Here is a 22,405-nt window from a genome sequence, read left to right on the forward strand (position 1 = left end):
AACGGTCACACTAAAAGTATTAATAACACTCCAAATTCGTAATGCACCGTCCCTGGTATTTTACATTCCATAACAGATGACCATGCAAAGAATATGGTCACACCGTTTACTACTTGTCGTGGAAAGCTTTAAAAAGCAAGAAACTGGGTATTCCCACGCTATAACAATATTTCATCATGTCAGACTCGGATGACGATTGGTTTACAAAGGACCCGGAGAAAATTGTGCAAAACGTGCAGGAGCATGTCAAGCGACAACAACAGGATGAAACTGAACACATTAAAATCCGGGATGAGGATAGCAGTAAACATAAAATGGACCAATGTGGTTTTTTTTTTTTAAATAAGTCTATAATATATTTCAGTGGACAACTATCTAAAGCAGCTCAGCTTGGACGCTTCTGCCGCTGATCTGGGATGTGGCGTTAAGTCCACCGACCGTTTTACTACAGGGGAATTCGGAGTCGCTCTGAAAAAGCCGCCCATCGACATATTTCTATATTTCATGTCAGAGGGAAGAGATTTGTTTTCAAATCAACTGAATGCTAATGATTCGCATAAGCGTCTCTTGCAGTATGTGGCAATTATTAAATCCCTGTGTCAATTGGAGCTAGGAGGCTTCGATGAGCAATTCTTGCGCGAATTTACCCAACAGACCGTGCTAATGGATATGTTCAAGCGCTATATACTACGGCTTTTAACGAAGTCCCCGAAAGCCAAATGGGATCCTGACTGTGAGCCGTTGTTAAAGGACATGAAATGGCTAATGATACGTGCCCATAAGTTGGGAGTACTTCATAACTACGACGTAGTGGATTTATTCAAAAAGCTAATTGCGGAGTGTGCCATACCCCAGGACTTCAAGAATGATTTTGCAAGTCAATTAAACATATTTGATATTGTTATCGGCAATGCCAAAGATGATATTTATCCTACACTAGAAAAATTACTATGCTCCACTGTTGCTGTCGAAAAAGGGAGAGTAAATTGTGATCCAAGTCCAAATGATGTGCACGAGTATATAAATAATCAACGAAAGACTTTATGCGACGATTTTACAATACCTTTATGGGAATTTGTCCAACGGTTGAGAGCCAAAAGTGATCTCAATGCCCTAGAACAGCAGGGCCTCGTTTGGAACACTCGTCTGAAAGAAAATACAGAATTTGCTAAGGCTTTGCGTCATAGTTTGATATTCGTCGATCTTAGACCCAATGAGAGTGAGAAATCAAAGAAATTAACAAAAATAGAACGTGAGTTTGTTAATAATACAAAAACAGGATCCCTGCTTTGCTTTACCACTGGCTTTGAGTTTGAAAATCTACTGCTGGCCACTGTTACCTACACAGATCCGGAACAGCTAAAACAAGGCTATGTAAGATACTTGAGATGCAGCGCAAAGTTCACTCTATATGTTTCTAATATCAAATATTCTTTGCAGCTAAGTGTGGAGATAATCAAACAACATAATATTGGAAATATATATGGCAAGCAGCTGTATATGTTTCAAACTCCGGTGTTTTTCGAGCCCTACTTGCGGGTTCATAATTATCTTAGCACGTGTAGTGCTGATAACTTTCCCATGCGTCGGTATATTGTGGATGGAGTGGTAAATACTTATTTGTCATATACTCAGACTTTAATTAATTGATCTTGCTTTTGTAGTTGGAGACTCAATCCCCCGCTTACCTTAAGGGCCAATCCTTAAAGGTGAATAGCAAACTATCCAAGGAACTGCCTCTTAATGAAATGCAACAAAAAGCAATTCAATCAGTACTTACCAATGAGTTTTGTTTAATCCAGGGCCCACCTGGAACTGGTAAAACCCATGTTTCTGTTCAACTAGTCAAAACGCTCATTCAGAATTCCAAGCAGCTAAAAACTGGTCCAATAATAGTGCTGACTTACACCAATGAATCGCTGGACAAGTTTTTAATAAATGTAGCCAAATATACTGAGGAAATAATCCGCTTTGGCAGCCAGTCACGGGATCCGGCAATAGCCAAATTTAATGTGCGCACCATGGTGGATCCAGAAGTGGTGCCACCGCGGTTGAAGCATGTTTGGTGGCTCATTAGCTGTGAATATAAGGAACAGTTCGAGCATCTGCAAAAGTTGCACAATAATTTCGATGGCAGCGAGCCGAGCTATCAAAAAATTTTAAGCGAACAGCTAAAGTTGCAGCAGTTGTCCGAGAAATTGAACACTCTGCAGGTAATCTTTCAGTACTATTTGGCCCGAGGCAAAGATCTGCTGGCCATGACCACAACGTGTGCTGCGCGTTTGAATTTCTTATTCCGCTTACTTCAATCCAAATGCGTATTGTTCGAAGAAGCTGCCGAAATACAAGAGCCTCACATCTTGGCCTGTCTCACACCATTTACCGAGCATGTCATTCAAATCGGAGATCACAAGCAGCTGCAACCTTTCACTGGCTCTAATAATCATCAACAAATCTCCATGTTTGAGCGGCTTATAAAGGGCGGGTTTCCGGCAACTGTGCTCAACATGCAATATCGAATGCGTCCGAATATTGCCCAACTATTGGTACCCAGTTTCTATGATGAGCTCCTTAATGCAGCTAATGTGGAGGCATACGAGGAGATTAGTTGCCTGACTAAAAATCTGTTTTTTGTGCAGCATAACCAACCCGAACACCAATTGTCCGACATGTCTATTGAGAATGAGTATGAGGCCACAGAGTTGGTCAAACTAACCGAGTTTTTAATTAAAAATGGTAAATATAAGCCCATCGATATAGTCATCCTTTCGCCTTACAATGCCCAAGTAGACCGCATCAAGAGAACTGTGAGTAAACGAAAAATAACATTTTCAATCTTTAATTCTGATTTCTGTCCTTAACTTTACAGCTGCCTACATCTCTTCGATCAGAAATTAAAGTCACCAGCGTGGACAGCTACCAAGGCCTAGAATGCAACATTGTGCTGTTGTCATTGGTGCGCAGTAATTCCAAGGGACAGATAGGTTTCTTGCGCCAGCCGAATCGTGTATGTGTTGCTCTATCCAGAGCACGAAGGGGCCTCTATATAGTCGGAGATATAGAAACACTGCAGCGAGGCAATCGTGAACTCTGGGGAAGAATTTGCCAGCAACTAAACGAAGACAATGCAATTGGTGAAAAGTTCCCTTGGCAAACAAACTTTGAAAATGTAAAACTATAGATTACACTGTGGTTTCTTTATACTTCTTGTTTTTTATTTATATAGAGATGAGTTCGCTAAACGAAGATTGCTTGCTATGTACGTGCACGCCTCGTATGATCAGATCAATTGGTTTTTTGATGCAAATAAAACGTTTTTTACACTGAATATTGAACAAGCGCTATTGGTGCGGGATTGAAACAGTTCCATTATTGATATTTTTCATTTTTTAGCTTTCTTTCTTTCAAGTGTTTTTCTAATACTAACAGAATTATTTTTGATAGTTTTTGATGCCAAGTGTGATATTTTTTTTTACAAGACTTAAGCATATTAACAATATTTAGACCTTGTTATACACACATGCCGTGACATATACATATATACACATTTTTTTAATATATATATATATATAATTTAAAGAATGAAACTAAATGTCGAATGAATAATAATGTTTTTTGATCAATATTTCATATTGCATCTACTTAAAGAATATCTCTAAGATTTCTTTCAGATTGTTTTTTGTTTGTTTGTTTTTTTTTTTGAAAATATGCTGGTTGATTAAACCCGTTAAACCGTTAGCCGATTTAATAACTATATATATATATATTTTGTTTAAATCCCCAAATTACATTCTTTACACATTCTAATACATCTTCATATGGCTGGTTTATCTGTTACTGTGTTACTCTGACACTCTGCTTTGTCAATCTAAATTATCGTATTTTGTTTATAAATCAATAAATTTGTATTTGCATATAATTTAGATTGTTTGTTTGTTTGTTTGTAACTTTACTTGCTGAATTTTGCTTAATTTTCATTTTTAATCTTACAAAATTAGTTTGGTTTACTTTAAGCTTATAACTTAGTTTGTTGTTATTGTTTACTTTACTTGTGTTTGCATTTCTCTGGTTGTCAAATTAAACATTTAGATTTGTATAAGAGCATGTGTTTTTGTATGGTGAAGAACTTAACAATTGGATGTATAAATATATATATATATTATGTATATGGTATTTATATAATTTATTCGATGTGAAGTTGATAAAATCAAAACGAGAAACGCGGAGTAAAAGAGCTGCAAGTTGTATAAAGATGATAGTTGTTGGTTTCGGTTGCATCACGGGCGGTTTCAGGGCAATTCACTTTGCGATCCAGCGCACAAAGGATTAATCCAACCACCACCCAGTCACAACCTTGTCTTCATCATCATCATCATCATCTCACTTAGTTTATGTGCGAGTCAAAATCGAATCTAAATATATGTAATAACTAAAACTGATTCTTGATGCGAGCAGAGCGCCACGTCAGCTGATTAATGTTTTCTTATGTTTTTCAAAGGCGAGGGTGGAGGCAGATAGGGTCAGGATTAGGTTCACTTGCTTCATGAGGGTGGCGGTTTTTGTTGTTGTTTCTCGCAGGTAGTTGATGACTGAGGTGTAGCGGAAAGGGGAGGCTTTCTTAAAGATCCATGCGCGGCCAGACGAATGTTTGTTCCACCAACACCACCACCACCACTTCCACCGATACCGCTGCCACTGTTGCTGCGTCCTCTAAAGCTGTTGTGCATCATGCCGGCTCCAAACCCAACTCCACCCCCACACCCGCCGCTTGTGGCTGTTGTCCGAATGGGTGTCGTGGTCATCATGGTGGTGGTGGGTCGGCCGCGTCGATGATTCTATTGCTACCGACGATTTATAAGCCCATTGGGAGGCGTCTGCTGGCTGGCTGTATGCATCAGTTCCAGTTCAACAAGCAGCGGGAAATGATCAGATGGTATATGCGGATGGGGACAGCCCACAACTTTGTTTTCGCGCAGCCAGTCGGTCGATACTGGTCCCAGCAGGCCCAATGGCACCATGCCAGTCTTCGTGTAGAATATATAATCAATTATGCCCTTGAAATCGAATGTGTAGTTAGTATGGGGCATAATGTCTTCACTATAGGCTGAGGCCAGCTTGAAGGAATGCGTGAACTCATTCGTATCGTTCGATAGCAATCGCTGTAAGCATGATTTATAACCCATATCCTTGAAATCCAAATGATCCATGGAAACGCGACCGTTGCCCAAATACTCAACCACTCCGGAATCGGGCAATGAATTGAAATCACCACAAAGCAACAGTTGTACGCTATTCGAGTCATTTTTGTGTCCCGGCCGAAAGCTATGACTCGCCTCATCAATGATTGTCTTCAATTCGTTGCTCAGCATCATTGTTTGGATTAGTTTGACATCGCAGAACTCGGGATCCCAGTGTATGTGGGCCGTGCACACAAGAAGCGGCTGTGAGATTTGCGTCACCTCAGACATTGGCTCCCAGGCAGTCTCTTTCACCTTAAGTAGTGCGGCCAGACCGATGTTGTCCTTGGGCATCACACGATTCAACATATTGTCCGAGCCCTCGGCATTAGCCATGGCCAACTGATTAAACTCAATCAAGTGCTCCTTAATTAACGTGAATCTACAAGGAATATATATATTCAAACACTGATCTGTTGTCTATCTGACTGTGTACTCACTTTGATGATCTAAAGAATATCGCACAGCCATCGACATATTTGCGCTCCACTTCTGACATTGTCTTGGCCCGAGATTTGGGGGAGAAAATCCCCTCATAACCATCGTTCTTCAGCTCCGGCAAAAAATAATGATAGAATTGCTCTGTCTCAATCTCTTGCAGACTTATGATATCCGCTGCATAATGCCGGATCTCATCGATAATCGATTTTTTTCTATATTCCCAGCATAATGCCCACGATGGACAGTATCCATACATTTGCCTCGTCGCATATTTGTCACACAGCACATTGTAGCACATTACCGTGAAAATGCCTAAGAAAAGATTTAGTTAAATGTAGTTAGAAGACATCTAGAAGGTCCGTGTCCCGTCGTCGTGTTACTTACAGGCTGGTCGTGTTTTATTGGGTTTGGCCAAAGGTAACCATGGTCTTTGTGGCGGTGGATTGACGGTAACTGTAAAGAGGACAGAGAGAAATCATTAGCATCTATATACAAACATATGCATGTGGGCAGAGTGGGTAAAATGTTAAGTGATGATTATGAAATTAGCACCCGCGCTGCTTACAATACTACCTCCCTCCCACCCACTGACACACTCTTGGCCTCATCCACAAACTCTTCCCCACTAGAGACCCTCATAACTTGGCGCCGCCGCCGCCGCCAAAAAGTGGTTTCTACCTTCTCAATTGCTGTGATTGCAGCAAACGGTGAAAGTGACATGCACAAGCAATCAAATTGCTTCCGCCTTTGCCTTTGGCTTGCCACCGACACAACGAAGGGGCAGGCAAGCAGGCAGGCAGGTGTTTCTTTGGTGTCTGGTTTTTTTTTTATTATTTTTTTTTATTTTTTTTGCATACTGCAACATGGGTTTCACCGCCAACTTCCAAACTTCAATCTGACTGAGTTGCCGCCTGGGGGGAGTAAGCATAAAATTGAGCTCGGTTGCGGGTGTTTTTTTGCAAAGATTGTGGTTCTGCTTACAACATATTCATCACCTTTTGGAGCTCGGGGTCGGAGGCAGTCTATTCAAATACATAGATAGAGGAACGCCATGCTGCATACATACATATGCAAATTTACACATGTATGTTTGGGGGCTTGAAACCTGGATCGTCTGCATGTACTTGGGATCCACATCTTCCCCACCCACCATCACCCTTCTCTCTCTCTCACTCTCTCTCACAATCTCTCCTGGCAGGCGCTCCGTTTTATGGGCGCTCTCTCGCAAACTGTTACTGCTGCTCTTTCTTGACAATTGTTTTTGCATTTCGCTTGCTCTCTCACTCTCTACTAAACTCTCAATCTCTCTGCGTGTCGCTGCTCTCTCGATTAATTTTGTGCGAACGATAACATGAGGCGAGATCCCGGGGAAAACTTTCACTTTTTAATAAAATTTTGTGATTTTTCATAATTTCGTGTTGTGGCTAAGTTTGAGTGTTTTCTGTTGTTGTCTTGTATTTAATTTGTATACCCTGTTAACTTTTGCTTAAAGTAAACAGTATATATTGAGTGGATTATCATACAAGGCTTAGGAAAATGAGTTCATTTTAAATCGGATAAAGAGATTTATTTAAGTACACTGTTTCTTTAGATTTAGATCGAATCATCTTTAGTTAAAACCTACAGTTCATCACAAGTACTGAAAAAGGGTATCAAAAAGTTGGCGAATTGCTTTAACTGGGCGTAACCCCTCCCCTTTCCAACTCTTATTATTCACCCTTTAATGACCACATTAACAAAACTTTGATTGCATTTTAATTGCACAATTTGTTTTAGGACACTTTTATTGTTGTTGTTTTACCAGTTACTCTTAATTATGCAAAAATTGTTATTTAATGTGGATGAGTCATCGGAAACTACACCAAAATGTAAATAATATAATAATAGTCTACAAAATATATAAATTTATACAATCATAATTGTACCTCAGAGTTGAACACAATAGAAATGTGTAGTGTATTATAAACCGAATTGAAGAAAAATTACAAAATGCAATTTAAATCACAGAGGGGGGCAAGAAACTCAATGCCACCACCTGTTGTGGTCATTAGAAGACATGGTTGTAGCAAGGGGCTAATGAGAAGTGAAATTGTAAATAAGATTCTATGTAAACTAAAGCCGATCTTATGTACTTTATGGCAAGCTTTTCACTAAAGTTAATATGCCCTTTTCTCTATTGGGTACTTTAACAAATAGTACAAGTGTTTGTCCATGACTTTTGGGCATAATTAGTTGATGTTGGCGGAAAAATTATGAAACTTTTACTCGACGCGTGCGCCCACGCATTCATTTTCAAAAATTGTTTGTGGGAGAGAGATTTTCGAGTAGGATGGTAAATAATTTCACCGAATTTATGAGTGATTATTCCATGGCCAGGTGTAACAATAGATAGACCCAAAAAAACACTTAAAGAAATCAGTATATTAACAGGAAACAATAGACTAAGAGATACTCTTTTTTCAGAAAAATAAAAAAGAGAAGAAAAGCCTTGATTTACGCCTTGAAAAGTAAGATGTCTTATTTCAATATATTTTTGTGTACTGATGAATTGTGATGCGATCGACTCGTTAATCATGAATTCCCTTTAGAGGTTTATGCCTTTTAAATTTGTTGATATATCCCCCCTAATGTATAGGGTATATTAACAAAACGATTGTTTTGTTTGGTATGAAAGCAAATTAGTTTAGGCAGCGAAGCGTGCCGCGTTTAAGTGGCAAATGTGTGGGTAAGGTATGAGGAGGCAGGCAGCCGACGAAAGGTGTCAGACGAAAAAGCCCAATGGGCACATACTTTATAAAAAAAAAATGCCTACGATTAAACGCAAATAGATAAAAAATATAATATTATTTTTAAACATTATGATTCAAGACAAAAGTTATGATTTATGAACATGTTTCCCCCCCTTCCCAAAGATTTTTGTTTCACCATCGAGAATGTTTACTCGATTGAATTAAAAAGAAACTTATTGATATTGTGTGTTTTTTTTTTTTGGCAGTTTCTCTAAAATGGAAACACAGATTTCCAAATGTTAGTAAACGATTCAAAGTTGTTTAAAGTGGAGCATAGCCCAAGTCTTATAGCCAAATTAAGGTAATTTGGTCAAATCTTATTTCGGCTTGTCGCAACTTTGATTGAGAATATCAATCTCAACGAAAACTAACCATACATGGATTATTTTCCAAAAATTTCTGCCTTTCTACTACAAATATTTCATGGCCCTTGCTTGCAGAAACAAAAACAATAACAAAAGAAAAAAAAAAACAACAGAAAAGAAATAAAGTACAAAAACAAAAAGCCAAAAACCAAAAGTTCGAAAGGCAAAAACTCAAGTGAGCGTATCGAAAAAGAAAGTGAAATTCAAATTGAAATTTGGTGCGATTAAAAAAAAAAAAAAGACAACAACTTCAAGAGGCCAAGCCAGGCAAAAGACTAAGGGGGAGGGAGGGTGAAGTAGAAAAGACGGAGCCTGTCTTTTTGGGTTAGCCAACAATTTTTGTATGCACAACATGTCGATGCACAAGAGTTGGAGGCCCATGGACACGCATGTAGACTCAAGAGCGAGAGAGAGAGAGAGAGAGACAGACAGACAGAGGAGACCTGCACCGCATAGAAAATAAAAGTCAAGTCGCTGCCACTTGCCACACTTTGGAGCTGCAATTAGATAACTTGTTTCATTTGCACCAGTTTGATTTTTTTTTTCTTCTTTTTCCACCACTTGATTCGCTGCTTTTGCACTGCAAATGATTGCCAATGTTCAATGGCATTTGGTGGTGTCGATGTTGCTGGCTCCACCAGTCGCCAATCTCCATCGATATCGACGATGCTGCTGCTGGTGCTGCCAGTTACCACTTATGACAATAATGAAACAGAATTTAAGGTGCACTTCATGCATATGCCAATGCAGTGCAGCACTTCAACTTTACTCCGACTCCATGTGACTGCTGCACTCCATCCATTTGAGTGTGTGAGTTTGTGTGTGTGTGGATGGGAAACCAGTTGGGTAGCATTTTTAATACCCTCATTCAAATTGATTGGGGTGGCATTGGGTATATAAGGCTAACAATCCTAATTAATATAGTTCTTCTATAAAATGTTAGCCATATTTGTCTTTGACACCAAAATTTTTGTCCAAATTGGCATATATTTCAATTTCATCCACATTTTATATTCTGACTTTCCCTATTTAAGTGGGGATGCCTAGGAAAATTAAATTAAAACAAAACTGAGACTGAGAAGAATTGTTCATGATGTCAATGGGTATAGCAAAAGTCGATTATATAGTCATTTCCAGATCTAAATATTATTTGAATTGTGTGGTTACTGAGATGAGTGGAACGAGCTCCATTTAGACATACATGCATGCATGTCTTCAAGAGATTCAAATTGTGCTGCGTCACATGGAAAATCAATTGAAAATTGTGCGCACAATGATTATGCCGAGGCGAATGGATGGGATCATCAGTAGTCAGTTGGTAGCTTTTGATGTGGTTGGGGGCTTTCTTTCCCCAAATAGAGAAGAGAGAGAAGAAAACAAAAACGCGGGAGGTAACTCACGCGATGTATGATCATCCACTCCATTCATCCATCTTCATCCCCCCTTGCCAATAGTGCTGCTTGGTTACGTTTATTTCTCATTCGCTGATCCACTTTTAAATCTTTTGCGCACTTTCTCTCTCTCCCGCTGTCTTGGTCTTGGTTGTTGGTGGTGGAAAGTTTAAGTGTTGGTGGCAATAGTGGTGCTGGTGGTGGTGGTTGTAGGTGGCCCCACCAAGCATTTGTTAATTGCAACAGCTGGCAAGGTGATATGGGCAATATTTGAGTATCGCTGACATTTATTTGCCCACTTCTTTCGCCCTTCTTTTTGGCTCCCTCCCCTCAAACTATTTCATTTAACTTTCTAACCATTTGCACTTCCTTTTACGCAACAACAACCTTGATGAAAGCAAAAACCTCAAAAAAAATGAAAACGAAACTCTACAAAAACAAAAACAGGCTGATGGTTAGTTGGTAGCCCACTTCCGGCTTCAGAAACCTTCGAGACGCGCTCGCATACATTTCCGATTTTTATTTTATTTCGTTGTTATAACAAATATGGGCCAATTATGCCAAAAAGCGATGAACAAGCAAACAAGATACAAAACGGAAAAAGCTTTGGCATGACAAAGCAAAAACCAAAAACATGACCAACAATAAAGAAGACAAAAAAAAAAAACAAAAAGAGGTTCACATTTCGTAACCGAAATAACCGTTAAAAATTCAGAAATACAAAAAGCGTTGGTCAGCCTCACGGTGGGAGGAAGGGCGGTGGGAGGAAAGTGCCAGGCAGCAGGCAGAGGTTTTAAATTAACAGCTGTCTGTTATTGTTGTTCCCACTTTTATATGTATTTATTATTATGATTTTCTTCTTCGTTTTTTTTTGGCACTAATATCATCATCATCATCATTTGTGATCTTCTTCTTTTTGAATTGCAGTTATAAATACCGGTTCCACGTTAAAAATAAATCATAAAATTGTTAAGAGAGATGGAGAGACGAGGGAAGGGAAATATGACTCCAATAAATGGTATATATTCTTGATTACAATCGCAATCTATATAGTTAGAGCTCTGGTTGTAATTAAGACTCTTTAGTATCTGACACACAATATCTACAGGATTATTCCTTGGTATAAACCTTTCAAGGGCCAAAAGTGAAATCCCATTTTTAAAGATCATTTTACATGATAGTCGAAATTGCAGTTCGTCTTCCAATTTAACATTTCTATATAGTAGGATAGATGTATTTATAATGTCGATAATGTTGAGAAACGGTGCGAACTGATGAATTTGCTACTGATATGTCTACAGCAAAAAATAAATGCCAATTTGAAAACTGTCATACAAATAAAACAAAAAAGAGTACATTATGAATGTTAAGTAGAATATGAATGTCAGATATAAACCTTTTATAAGGGGTATTTAAGAATAAATACCTAATTTTTAAGGTCATATCAGAGTAAGCTTCTCTATGGATCTAAAATATTGCCCACTTTTTGACTACTCTCTATTTAATGGAGGACCACAACTTCGGACATTCGAATGATGATTCGTGGCCCTTTTTTAACCTTTTGGAATACAGGGTACTAAAATAATAACCAAAATTAAACTGGCTTGAACCAATTAAACGATTAGGTAACAGTTACAACAATAAAGTATATGCGGCACACACACACATACACACACACGCACAATAAAAATCGTCATCAGCAAAAAGGCAGAGGCAACCGCCGCAGACAAACCAAGTTATAAACCTACATAAAGTAACAAAAAGAAAAAGAAAAAAAAAACACAACCAAGAAAGAAGTGGAGGAAAAAAAATAAAATAAAAAATTAATTCATGTTGTGCTCATTTCGTGAGTGAACAACAACAGCAACAAATAATCGTCGACGTCGTATAGTGAGTTGCAACAACACCAGCAAAACCAAATATATATATGTATATTGTTAACACCAAGAGCTAGCTGCTGGCCAGGCGGCTGCTCGGCCATTAGCAGTTAACAGACCAAGTTTGATTTAAACCTTTTAGATGCGGCAGCCACTGACTTTAGCCCTTCTTGTGCAGCTTCTTTAACTCTTTCTTCATCCAACACCAAGAGTAGGCTTGCGTCATAGACACACACTTCTTTTTCTTGTGCCCTTTTGGAAACGGAATGATGATTTCGTCATTGGGCTTTAGAGACAATACCTATATGTATGATGATGTATGTTAAATGAATGCCAATGATGACAATGACGTTGAATTATGATTTGTGTGTCTTTGACTTCGTGGTCTCCTCACTGGGTTACCTTTCGCTAATTAGTATGCATACATACATAGAGTAATGCCATTTAATTATTACAGATTGATTGATAATTCGGTCTAACAAGCAGTATTCAAGTACTGAGAATTCTCCATTAATTGAACATCATGTACTCGGTATTATATTTTAAATTTGACATGACTCTCTAACGAAGAAGACTTTGAAGAATTTTCAAGTCTGTTAAGAGACGGTGAGATGATCGGAGGTAGTTTTACTTCTTTTGCTCTAGTTGCTATCTTCACGTACTTTATGCTGAAGAATTGTTGTTAATGTGGCACAAAGACACAACCAACAACAACAACAACTCAAAGAAGGGGCAGAAAAGCAGCTTACCACACAAAAAATAGTCTGTGAAAATCTTAAAGTCAAGTCGACAACAGCAACAACGAAGCAGACGACTTTAAAAGTGGAAAATAAATGTAATAATGGCATTTTGTGTTGGCCGTTAGGAGTCGGAATTCTTAACTGTTTGACATTTTGCGTAACCTTTTTCCATAAGACATTTGACCTTTAATGCGCGGGATTAACAGCATTTTCCAGCTCGACAGGAAGTTGATGAACTTTTTTCTTCTCTCTTGATGAGTCTGGCCCACTGAACCGACCAAGTTAATTGGCAGGCACAATTTAACTTTCAATTTCATGGCAAAGAGATGTACAATTTTCCATCAGCTTGCCAGAAAACGAGAACAACTAAAGAATAAACGGCACAAAAGCAAAGTGAGTTGTGGACCAAGAATTACTTGAAAATCCGTTTTACCGTCATTTAGATATGAAAGATTTCTATTAAAAGAAATAGAAAACTAATTGAAATTACCATAATCCCTCTCCGCTTCTTCTGGGAAATAACTATTTAGTTAATTTCAATTTGCTAGAGAAATTTATTGAAACTTATAGACATGTCTAATTATGCATTTTATGTCGCGCGACAAATTTATGAGATTCGACCGAAAAACGTGTATTGGTAGAAGGAAAACAATTATATGGTAGACACTAAAAATGTGGGGACAGACACTAACAGAGATGGCCCCGCAACCACCAACAGCAGCAGCAGCAGTTACTACTAAGAAGCAACAACAAAAAGTCGACGCATTTATTGACATGGCCAAAAGACATTAGCTAGTCGTCAGCCAGTAAGTCAGTCAGTCAGCCAGTCTGTCAGATAGCCAGCCATTGCCATCGTCGCGTAGCGTCTCGTCTCCATCCATTGTAGCCGGCTGATGGTGCAAACAGTGTTGCCAATGACCCAATTATCCACTGACCCACTCAACAGAAGCGTTGTCCGGACCTGAGCGAAGTTGCTTTGGTTGTGAAAGAGAAGAAAAAAAACCCAATCTTGGCTTTTAGAAGCAGCGCAAACTGTCTTGGGGTCTTAGATTAACCAGAGACACTCCAAGAGAATGGTCAAAATGGCATAGATGAGAGATGATGAGACCCTAAACTGGAGACATTAATTAGCCTAATGACAGGCACAAAAAAGAAATTAATTTGCCAGTTACGGTTATTACGGCGCTTCATGAAAAAAAAATACCATCTTTAAAGGTTTTGTTCTTTCACATTTTGCGAAAACTTTGAAATTAAGTGATTCCGAAAAAATAGGTGAAAGGTATAACGACGATGAGACGCGACTGCAAACAACAAAAAGATCTTCACAACGGTTCAAAAAGTTTGCCCAAGAGATTTGTTTGCTAAGAAAACAATAAGGCTATGTGACCAGCTAATGCGTTTGGGAGAAAGAGACTTGGAGATTAGGCCAGGCTTGCTTCCCCCTCCAAGGAATACTTCTGCGACCCATACAATTGGATGGATGCTTTGCTTTCTTCGTTGCGTTTTCCAAAGGGCACACACAAAAGAGACCTTCGAGTGGTTAGAGCTTCCACTTTCCCAGAGAACAGAGATCCAAACTCACAACTCTCAAGTGTACCTCATTAGAAGATGCAGTCATGTTTGGAGTTCATTTACCATTTTTTCTTATTTTTTTTCTTTTTTGGGCTATCAAAATATCAATCGACGAATGAGTGAGTTATTAGTCTTTTGCTTGTTGTATATTTCGACGTTTTCTGTTTATCTTTTTTTTTTTTTTATTGAGTTCTCTTTTTTCTTTCATTTTTTTTTCTCGTTCGATCTTAATCAAAATAGTAATAAATAAGTTGCTTGATCATCATAATTATATTGTGTTGTTCAACTATTGTTGTGATATTTGTGCAAAAACGATGCCAACTTACAGACTAAATACAAACACATATGTATATATATATATAAAGAAATGAAAACATAATATAATAAATAGCTAGTGAAAATATTAATTAAATAAATTAGCTTCAAAGTGGTAATTTCTATCTGGGGAATGGTAACAACAAATGACTGACTGACTCTCTGTCTGCCGGAACTTGCCAATGGAAAACTGTGACATTTTTCCAAGCAGTCAGCAGCAAGCAAGCCATCGACTCAATTCAAGTTGGAAAATTTCAGACAATTTCTTCTCTTTGCGTGTAGTTGGTGTGTGTGTGTGTGTGAGTGTGTGTGTGAGTGTGTGTGCGAGACGCTTGTGAGTTTCTTTTAATTAAAAAAGAAAAAAGGCGAAAACTTTTACTCGCAACAACAACACACCAACAACAAATAGCAAACTAAGCAGGTAACTAGGGCTGCTCTTGTCTTAGATTTTATGGTTGGCGATCTCATGTTTTTTTTTAGTTTAACTGAATAAATAATCATGCACATGAAATTGAAAAAGCTTACAAATTATATACATGAAACCCCAGAAAGAAGAAAAACAAAAAAAAAAAAACAACTAAACCGAAACCCGATGAGAATTTTTAACATTGAAAAGAAAGGAAATCGAATTCAAATGAATACGTATAGAATAAATTAATAGAAATTTAATTTCTCTCAACTATCGCAAGGAATAACTAAATGAATTACCATTCCTTTCTAGACTTTAATACAAAGAATGAAAGTGATGAACAAATCTAAATACTAAAATCTGCAGATCCCAAACACTTGGCAGAGATCGTTTTCTAATTCTACTTAAATACTAAAAAGTTCACTTTGTAGCGCATCGATTAATATATAGATGTATATATAGTACATTTAAAACAATAACTATCAATTAATTTCACACAAAAAAGAAACCAAACCAGGACGACTTAAACAATAATGAAAAACCCGCACAAAATATATGATAAATATGTATATAAATATAATAAAAACACAAAAAAACCATATCGAAATAGGAACCTGGCTTTTAAGACCGCGACCCGAATTGAACTTTTTCTTGTTTTCTTTTCGATTGTTTTGGGAAATTTAACCAAAGAGAGAACACTAACGTTAATGCACAAATAACAACAACAACAACAACAATAACGACATTTACATTAAACCAAAACTACAATTACTACATTTAAATTTGTATGTTTATATATAGATTTCTATGATTATTTTAGCTTTGTTCGCTGTTTTTCTTTTTTTGTTTTGTCTCCCTTGAAAAAATCTACATAAGACCTCGAGACTCTCTTGCCATCTTGTCTGTGGTCTTGGCAAAAACAAAAAGATATGTCGCTTCAGTGAAAGTGAAAGTTAATGTATGTATATAGGTGTATGTATGTGTGTGTGTGTGTGTGTAGTCTTTGTATATATGTACAAGGTTTCCTGGCACGACCATTTCCATCTTCTGCGCTTGGTAGCGACCCGTTTGGATGACTCTTTGCTATCTCTTGGCCTTTTGTTGGTGCTGCTCTTCTTTTGCTTCTTCGTCTTCACCTTCTTGATTTAATTGCTTTTCTTTTGCTTTTTCGCTTTTTTTTTTTGTTTCTTTCTTTTTGTTCGATTATGTAATATGAAATTTACATTTCCTTATCCGAATGATGGGAGGAGATGCAGAAGGAGGAGAAGACACACCCACGCCATGTCGTTATAAAGTCTCACGTTTCCAATTAGCTCAAATTTCCAAAACTTTCATCCGTTTTCTGTTTTAAGGGCTTCCATCTATCCATCCAACCAACCAAACTGACTGATCGTCGTTTGGGGTTCGTTTTTCTTCATTTTTGATTAGTTTTTCATTGTCGTCTATAGCGTAGACGGCGTCACGAGATGGTGGAAAATGCTGGCTTCAATTTCCCCATGCTGGTGCCCAGAATTAGTTTTGTGGGTGTGGTTGTTTTGTTATTGTTGTTGTTATTGTCGTCGTCGTCGTCTTGGCTTAGTTTGGCAGCTGCCAGTTGGCTGTCATCGTGGTTGCCATGCCACAGCAAGTCGAAGCAATTGTTATAAAATTGCTGTTGCTGCTGCTGCTGCGATTGTTGCTGGTATGCAGTTGCTCCCTTGCCGCCTTCATTGGAGTCACTATAGTTCTTGTTGTTGTTGCAATCCACTGAAAAATCCAAAGATGTGGGCGTTGCTGCATCCGTCAAATTTAAATGCTCAAAGTTAAAGACCAAACCCGTCGTCGAATCGCAATTATAGCTGCTGGCACTATCCAAACCGCTATCGCTGCCTGAACCACCTCCACCACCACCACTACCACCATTGAGTTCATTACTAACACTGCAGGTCTCGATTAGTTTCCTTGATATCTCATTGATGCTTTCATTTAACAATGATTCGGCATTCGCCACTCCGCCATCGCCAGAATCCACGGATGTTGCCGTTTGCCTTTGCCTGAAGCAATTTTTGAACAAATCGTTGGCTATATTAATCCCACTCAAAATGTCTCCATAGCCAGAATCATCGCTAAGACATTGCGTGGGACCTGTCACCGTAGCTCTACCAACTCCTTCATGCTGATGATGTTGATGATTGTGGGTCTGACCCATTTGGCTACGTTGTGAGCCAATGACACCCACAATCTCGGCACGTTTGCTATGCCCAGTGATGGGTGCAAACTCCTCCGTTGGCTCTTGCGATATGCTATCACAAGAGCTATCCGAATGTGTAGACGCCACAGAAGATGACGACGAGGAGCCCTCTCTGCTATCCTTCTCACTGTACGAGGCATCGGAGAGTGATCGACGCAATGGATAGACCCAAAGCGAACGTAAGGGATCGCAATCTCGGCAAAAGCAAACACCATGGCTATGATCATGTTGCCATGAATGGCTGCCGTTTCCATTTATAGTAGGCAAAACCTGAGAACGACCCAGTGAATGATTGAATATCGAACCGGCGGCGGATGTCACAAAGTTTTGTCGCAGCATTTGTGATTGCTGCTGATGTTGATGAAATTGTTGTTGTTGTTGTTGTTGTTGCTGCTGCTGCTGTTGATGATGATGATGGTGAAGATGATGCTGGTTATGCAACTGATCTGTATCCAACTTAATTAGAACGCAATTGGCCGGCTTACGATCTTTTTTGCGGCGTTTTCGTGGTTTTATTATACGTGGTAAGCACGTCTGATCCTGATCCACCTGACCACCACCTTGCGACATAATTAGCTTCTCATTATGCTGCTGCTGCTGCTGTTGCTGTTGAGTTTGTGTGGGCAACACAGCTGGGGCAGAATTTTGATAGCGAAGGGCACGCGATTGCTTAAAGTTTCCACTTGGCGGCTGACCCTGATAAGCGGGCCAACAATGATGAGGATGTGGTTTATGATTAGCACCGGCGGTTTGTTGTAGCAAAGGCATCCCAGATAATTGGGATACAGCAGCAGACACCATTGTTGCAGTTGCAGTTGCATTTGATGTTGTTGTTGTTGGGGGAGGCGGTGGCGGCCATGTTGGTGGCACCACCGATTGCGGTGGTCCGGACGGAAAAGGCTTGGTTAATTTTCGCAGTAAACGCTGACGTTGAGATAGATGAGATGATGCATTTGATATTAGAGGAATGCCAGCACATTCGTTAATCCTCTGCTGGTTGACCATAGGACTGGGCATATTAAGACCATAGTTGGTTGGACCAGGCCATTGTATGGGAGTGGGGGTTGGTGGTCCATGATGTTGTACATTATAGCAGGTCGCTTGAGGCGTTGTTGAGGCGCCGGCGGAGGTCCAGCTTATAGGAGCTGTTGGATATCTAGCATAAGGTCCTGCTGCTCCTAGTCCAGCTATGCAATTTTTACCCAAATTGTCTGGCACACCATAAACGGCTACATGCGATCTCATAATCCTGCCGATCAACTTCTCGAATCTCACTTAGTTTTCTTATGTGTCTTAGATTAAGATTTCGATTGCACATCACTTGGCCGCTTTAATTTCAACACTCAATGATGCATTATGCGAAATAACGAAGCAACGAAATGAAAAGCGAGCTCCGAGAAACTGGGACAAAGCAGTTTCCACTGTTGTCGGTCAATTACGAAACACTACCACCACCAACAGCCAATTGAGAGCATGCGCAGCGGCTCAAAAAGAATAAGTGTATAAGTTGCGGTGCGAGGTTACGGCACGACGCGGAGTAAGTGCGTCCGCTATGTAGCCAATCGTTTGGCAGACTGAAGGCAGTTGAAAAATACAATACAAGCTTTTTCACCGGCTGCCGATGCCAATGCTACTGCTGCTGCTGCTGCTGCCACTGCTGGCCCAAAACAAAAGTTAACAGTAAAAGCCGTTATGCTGGCTTATACTGGTAATCTCTCTCGCTCACCCGCTCTCTCAGTCTCTCTCTGAGCCTCTCTCAAGTAAAATCAGCCGGCTCAAACAAGTTGCTGGGTTTCTCTCTCTGCTTAGCTCTCTTTCTCAGTGTCAATCTCGCTCTGCCTGTGACTCTCTCGCTCTCTGTCTCTGACAGCGTGCCAACGTCCAGCGGCATTTGCGTGTCGAGGTCGTGCAGTTCTTTTAAGACTCTGCCAATTGTTGTAATTGTTGCATTCAATTAAAAATAATTATAACAACAACAACAACCACGCATTAACATCACATGTTTTTGGTATTAATGAGAGAAAAAACCATGAGTTTGAACTTTAATTACCAAGTTGCCAAGCAGGTCCCACTTGATCCTGATCATAATTGAAAACGAAAGCTACATAAGAGAGGAAAATCATTTGAATTTAAACAATGATTTGTGATATTCTGATCTGAAGGAACATTTGATCGTTTATGTGTGCAAATTAATGTTTAAATTATCGTTTATATAGTTTTAATGTAGCCTATGCAAGGGTATCCACAATGTACAATCTACTCCTCACTAGCAGGGTAAAACTTTCTCTTTTTATGTGCCTTTTGACTATATGTATGTATGTATTTGATTGGCCCACCATTTCACCCTCTCTCTCTCTATCTTTCTCTTACGCACACAGGGATCTCCACAAGCAGGAGCGATCCCCATACACATACGCATACACAAAGCAAAATACAAAACGACTCAAGTGTCGGAGACTCACATGACAAGTTGTCCAGCATGTAGGTGAGCAGTTTTTGAGTACCATTCGGTTCATTGTAGATGTTCATGAACTCCTTTTGCAACGGATTGCCCATCAGACCCAGTATGACCAGATGAAAGAGCTTGCCAATCTCATAAGGCAGCACGCGCAGAAAGTTGTTATTGAGTAGCAATTCCCTAAAATGGGAGCATACAAATGGTTAAGTGAAAACTCATCAACTCCATTTGGATGGGGGATATATGACATGGATGCATACCTCAATTGAATTAGTTCGCCAAGTTCGGCTGGCAGGCTCCGTAACTTATTGCTAGATAAATCCAATGTCCTCAAGCTAATCAACATGCCAACATCGGCGGGTAATCGCAGCAGTTGATTATCATTCAAATAGAGGGCGGTCAGATGTTCAAATTGCCACAATGATGGACTAATATTCCGAACGCATCCTGTATGAAAATAATTCAAGAATTAATTAATATCTTAAGCCAACAATTGTATAGATGCAACTAAACATGTTTAGCAACATGGCTGGTTAGCAACATTACATTAAAGTGATCATTTTTCTCTTAATACAAAATACGAAAATAAACTTGCATTTTATGTATAAAACAATAAAAAGAGAAGAATAACCAACAAACCTGTTATCTCTAGGCCACTCCAGTTTGTCTTTTTGCCGGCTGCAATATCCTCAGGCGATAGAAAGATCTGCTGTCTTCGATTGGTGCTGTCATATTTGTCTTTGTTACGAGACATTTTATAATGATTGCCGCCTATATAAGTGTGTAATAAGGTAAATGGTAAGGAATAGGGAGAGAGACAGAAAGAGAGAACAGTAAACCGTTAGAGAATCATGTATAAAATGTTATTTGGATAAATTTGTTTGTACTACAAAGTTAGGAATCAAACTCTCGCTTTAGCAACAAAAATAACATTTGGAGCAACATTTTTTTTTGTATTTTTTTTTTTTTGATTATTATTAATTGCATACTGATTATTGAATATTGTAATTAGATTTAGGAAATTGGAATCAAATTATAACCTTTCATAATAACCGCCTGATGATAAGCGTCTCTGCAAAATATTAATAAATTGGTTTCAATTATTATACTGTATATTAGTAAACAAAGATAAGTAAACATATGTATGTAGGAGGAAAGTCGTTTTGTGGTGGAGGTGTTCAGATGGACTGGGGGGGGAGGGGAGGGATAACGGGAAGGGGTATATAAATGCAAAACGAAAGAAAAAGGACAATTGTAAGCGCGCGCAAAGTGCAAGCACACACACACACACATATATATATATATATAAATATATACACTCTCTTTCTCTCATACAGACACACACACCCGCCCACACACGCTCGAGTTTTTGAAATTTTAACAGTTAAATAAAATGGTTGGGAAGCATTTCAGTTCTGAATCTTTTTAGTTTTTAGTTTTTACCACAAAGAAATTTTTTCACTTTTTGCAGATTCCTGGCTACAAATTCTGGAAAGATGATCACGATTATGATGATGATGATGTTGATGATGTCCAAGTTTCTCTCGCCAAATTTTACTCGCACGTTTGACTCCTTTCAATTAAATTTAATTTATTAATTACTCAAACTTAATAATTTTGAAAAGACCAAAACGATTTTTAATATATGTATGTATGTGTGTTCTGGTTTAATTGTATTTGGCGTAGGTGTGTCCGTGTGTCCGTGTAGGTGTAGATGTACGTGCAGACGTTGATTCCTGATGTTAGGAATAGTCACAAGAATTTTGTTCTTACAAAAAAAAAACGTAAAAACAATACGCGCGGTATACTGGAAATTTGATTTGGAGTTTTCTCTTTATATTGTTTTGTTTTTGATGTACTTTTTTAATGCCTTTTATTATTTTGTTTCGGATACCTGTCTTTATCATGTATCGAAATGCAGTAAATTAAATGACGAAATTTTTGTCTATTTTTCCTTTCTCGTTTTGGCTTGCCTTTTCTTTTTCTACGCCGCTTGCTTTCCATTTATTATTTATTGCGCGATTCGTTTTCATCTTCTATTCTTGTTTTTGTTGTATACATGATGGATTGTTTGAGGGGGCTGCCCGGGTAGTTGCCACTTGAGTTTTTTTCTTCGTTGTTTTTATGTTGCTTTATTCAGTTTATATCTTAATAATATTTAACGGGTGGAGTTTATGTGGTAGCCGAAATACGTTAAACATTTAAGTAATATAATTTACTTCAATTTTGAGGGAAATTTCAATGTTTCATTTGTAGATAAAAATGAGAAAACAAAACAAGCGCGCGCACACATACACACACACACACACATCACACATTTACACTTTTTACAGTTGGGAAAGGAGGTGGGGGTGGCGAGAGGAATAAAGAAACCTTCGTACTATTTGCTTTGCTAGCCACTTTAGAACGATTATTTCGTTTAAATATGTATATAACGAAGCTTTCGTTTTATATTTTCTTTGGCTGCGGTCCAAGTTTATTTAATTTGTTGTTAAATTAATAATTTCGATTTCAGATCTTGGTCGCGTTTCGTTTTTTTGCATTTCTCTTCCTCTCCTTCTTCTGCTCAATAGTGTTGCCA

General features: G+C 38.7%; 3 protein-coding genes across 6 annotated transcripts; 1 reads left to right on the plus strand and 2 right to left on the minus strand.

The window, feature by feature from the left end:
• Positions 1-94: 94 nt before the first annotated feature.
• Positions 95-3,328, plus strand: LOC6647853 (NFX1-type zinc finger-containing protein 1). Of its 2 annotated transcripts, XM_023178518.2 has the most exons (6): positions 95-303; positions 365-1,374; positions 1,441-1,608; positions 1,665-2,807; positions 2,870-3,169; positions 3,227-3,328. In XM_023178518.2, exons 1-6 carry the CDS (start codon positions 177-179, stop codon positions 3,230-3,232), a joined length of 2,754 nt encoding a protein of 917 aa, XP_023034286.1. In that variant the 5' UTR covers positions 95-176; the 3' UTR covers positions 3,233-3,328. The 2 variants fall into 2 exon arrangements, with proteins under 2 accessions (XP_023034286.1, XP_002069793.3); XM_002069757.4 differs by having other exon boundaries at positions 2,870-3,328.
• An 836-nt stretch (positions 3,329-4,164) lies between these two features.
• Positions 4,165-22,265, minus strand: LOC26529340 (CCR4-NOT transcription complex subunit 6-like). 3 transcript variants are annotated; one of them, XM_023178515.2, is made up of 8 exons: positions 22,206-22,265; positions 20,865-20,896; positions 20,464-20,595; positions 20,085-20,271; positions 19,829-20,004; positions 6,063-6,131; positions 5,678-5,990; positions 4,165-5,619 (listed from the first exon to the last, which is right to left on the minus strand). In XM_023178515.2, exons 2-8 carry the CDS (start codon positions 20,869-20,871, stop codon positions 4,842-4,844), a joined length of 1,662 nt encoding a protein of 553 aa, XP_023034283.1. In that variant the 5' UTR covers positions 20,872-20,896; positions 22,206-22,265; the 3' UTR covers positions 4,165-4,841. The 3 variants fall into 3 exon arrangements, with proteins under 3 accessions (XP_023034283.1, XP_046869655.1, XP_046869656.1); XM_047013699.1 differs by lacking the exon at positions 22,206-22,265 and adding an exon at positions 21,268-21,311; XM_047013700.1 differs by lacking the exons at positions 20,865-20,896; positions 22,206-22,265 and adding an exon at positions 21,268-21,399.
• LOC124462138 (homeobox protein prospero) lies at positions 15,707-19,322 on the minus strand. The gene has a single exon (XM_047013698.1). The coding sequence runs from the start codon at positions 18,609-18,611 to the stop codon at positions 16,596-16,598; it is 2,016 nt and encodes a 671-aa protein (XP_046869654.1). The 5' UTR covers positions 18,612-19,322; the 3' UTR covers positions 15,707-16,595.
• Positions 22,266-22,405: the final 140 nt, after the last annotated feature.

The sequence above is a fragment of the Drosophila willistoni genome, chromosome 3R, assembly GCF_018902025.1.
Source record: "Drosophila willistoni isolate 14030-0811.24 chromosome 3R, UCI_dwil_1.1, whole genome shotgun sequence".
Taxonomy (NCBI): Eukaryota; Metazoa; Arthropoda; class Insecta; order Diptera; family Drosophilidae; genus Drosophila; species Drosophila willistoni.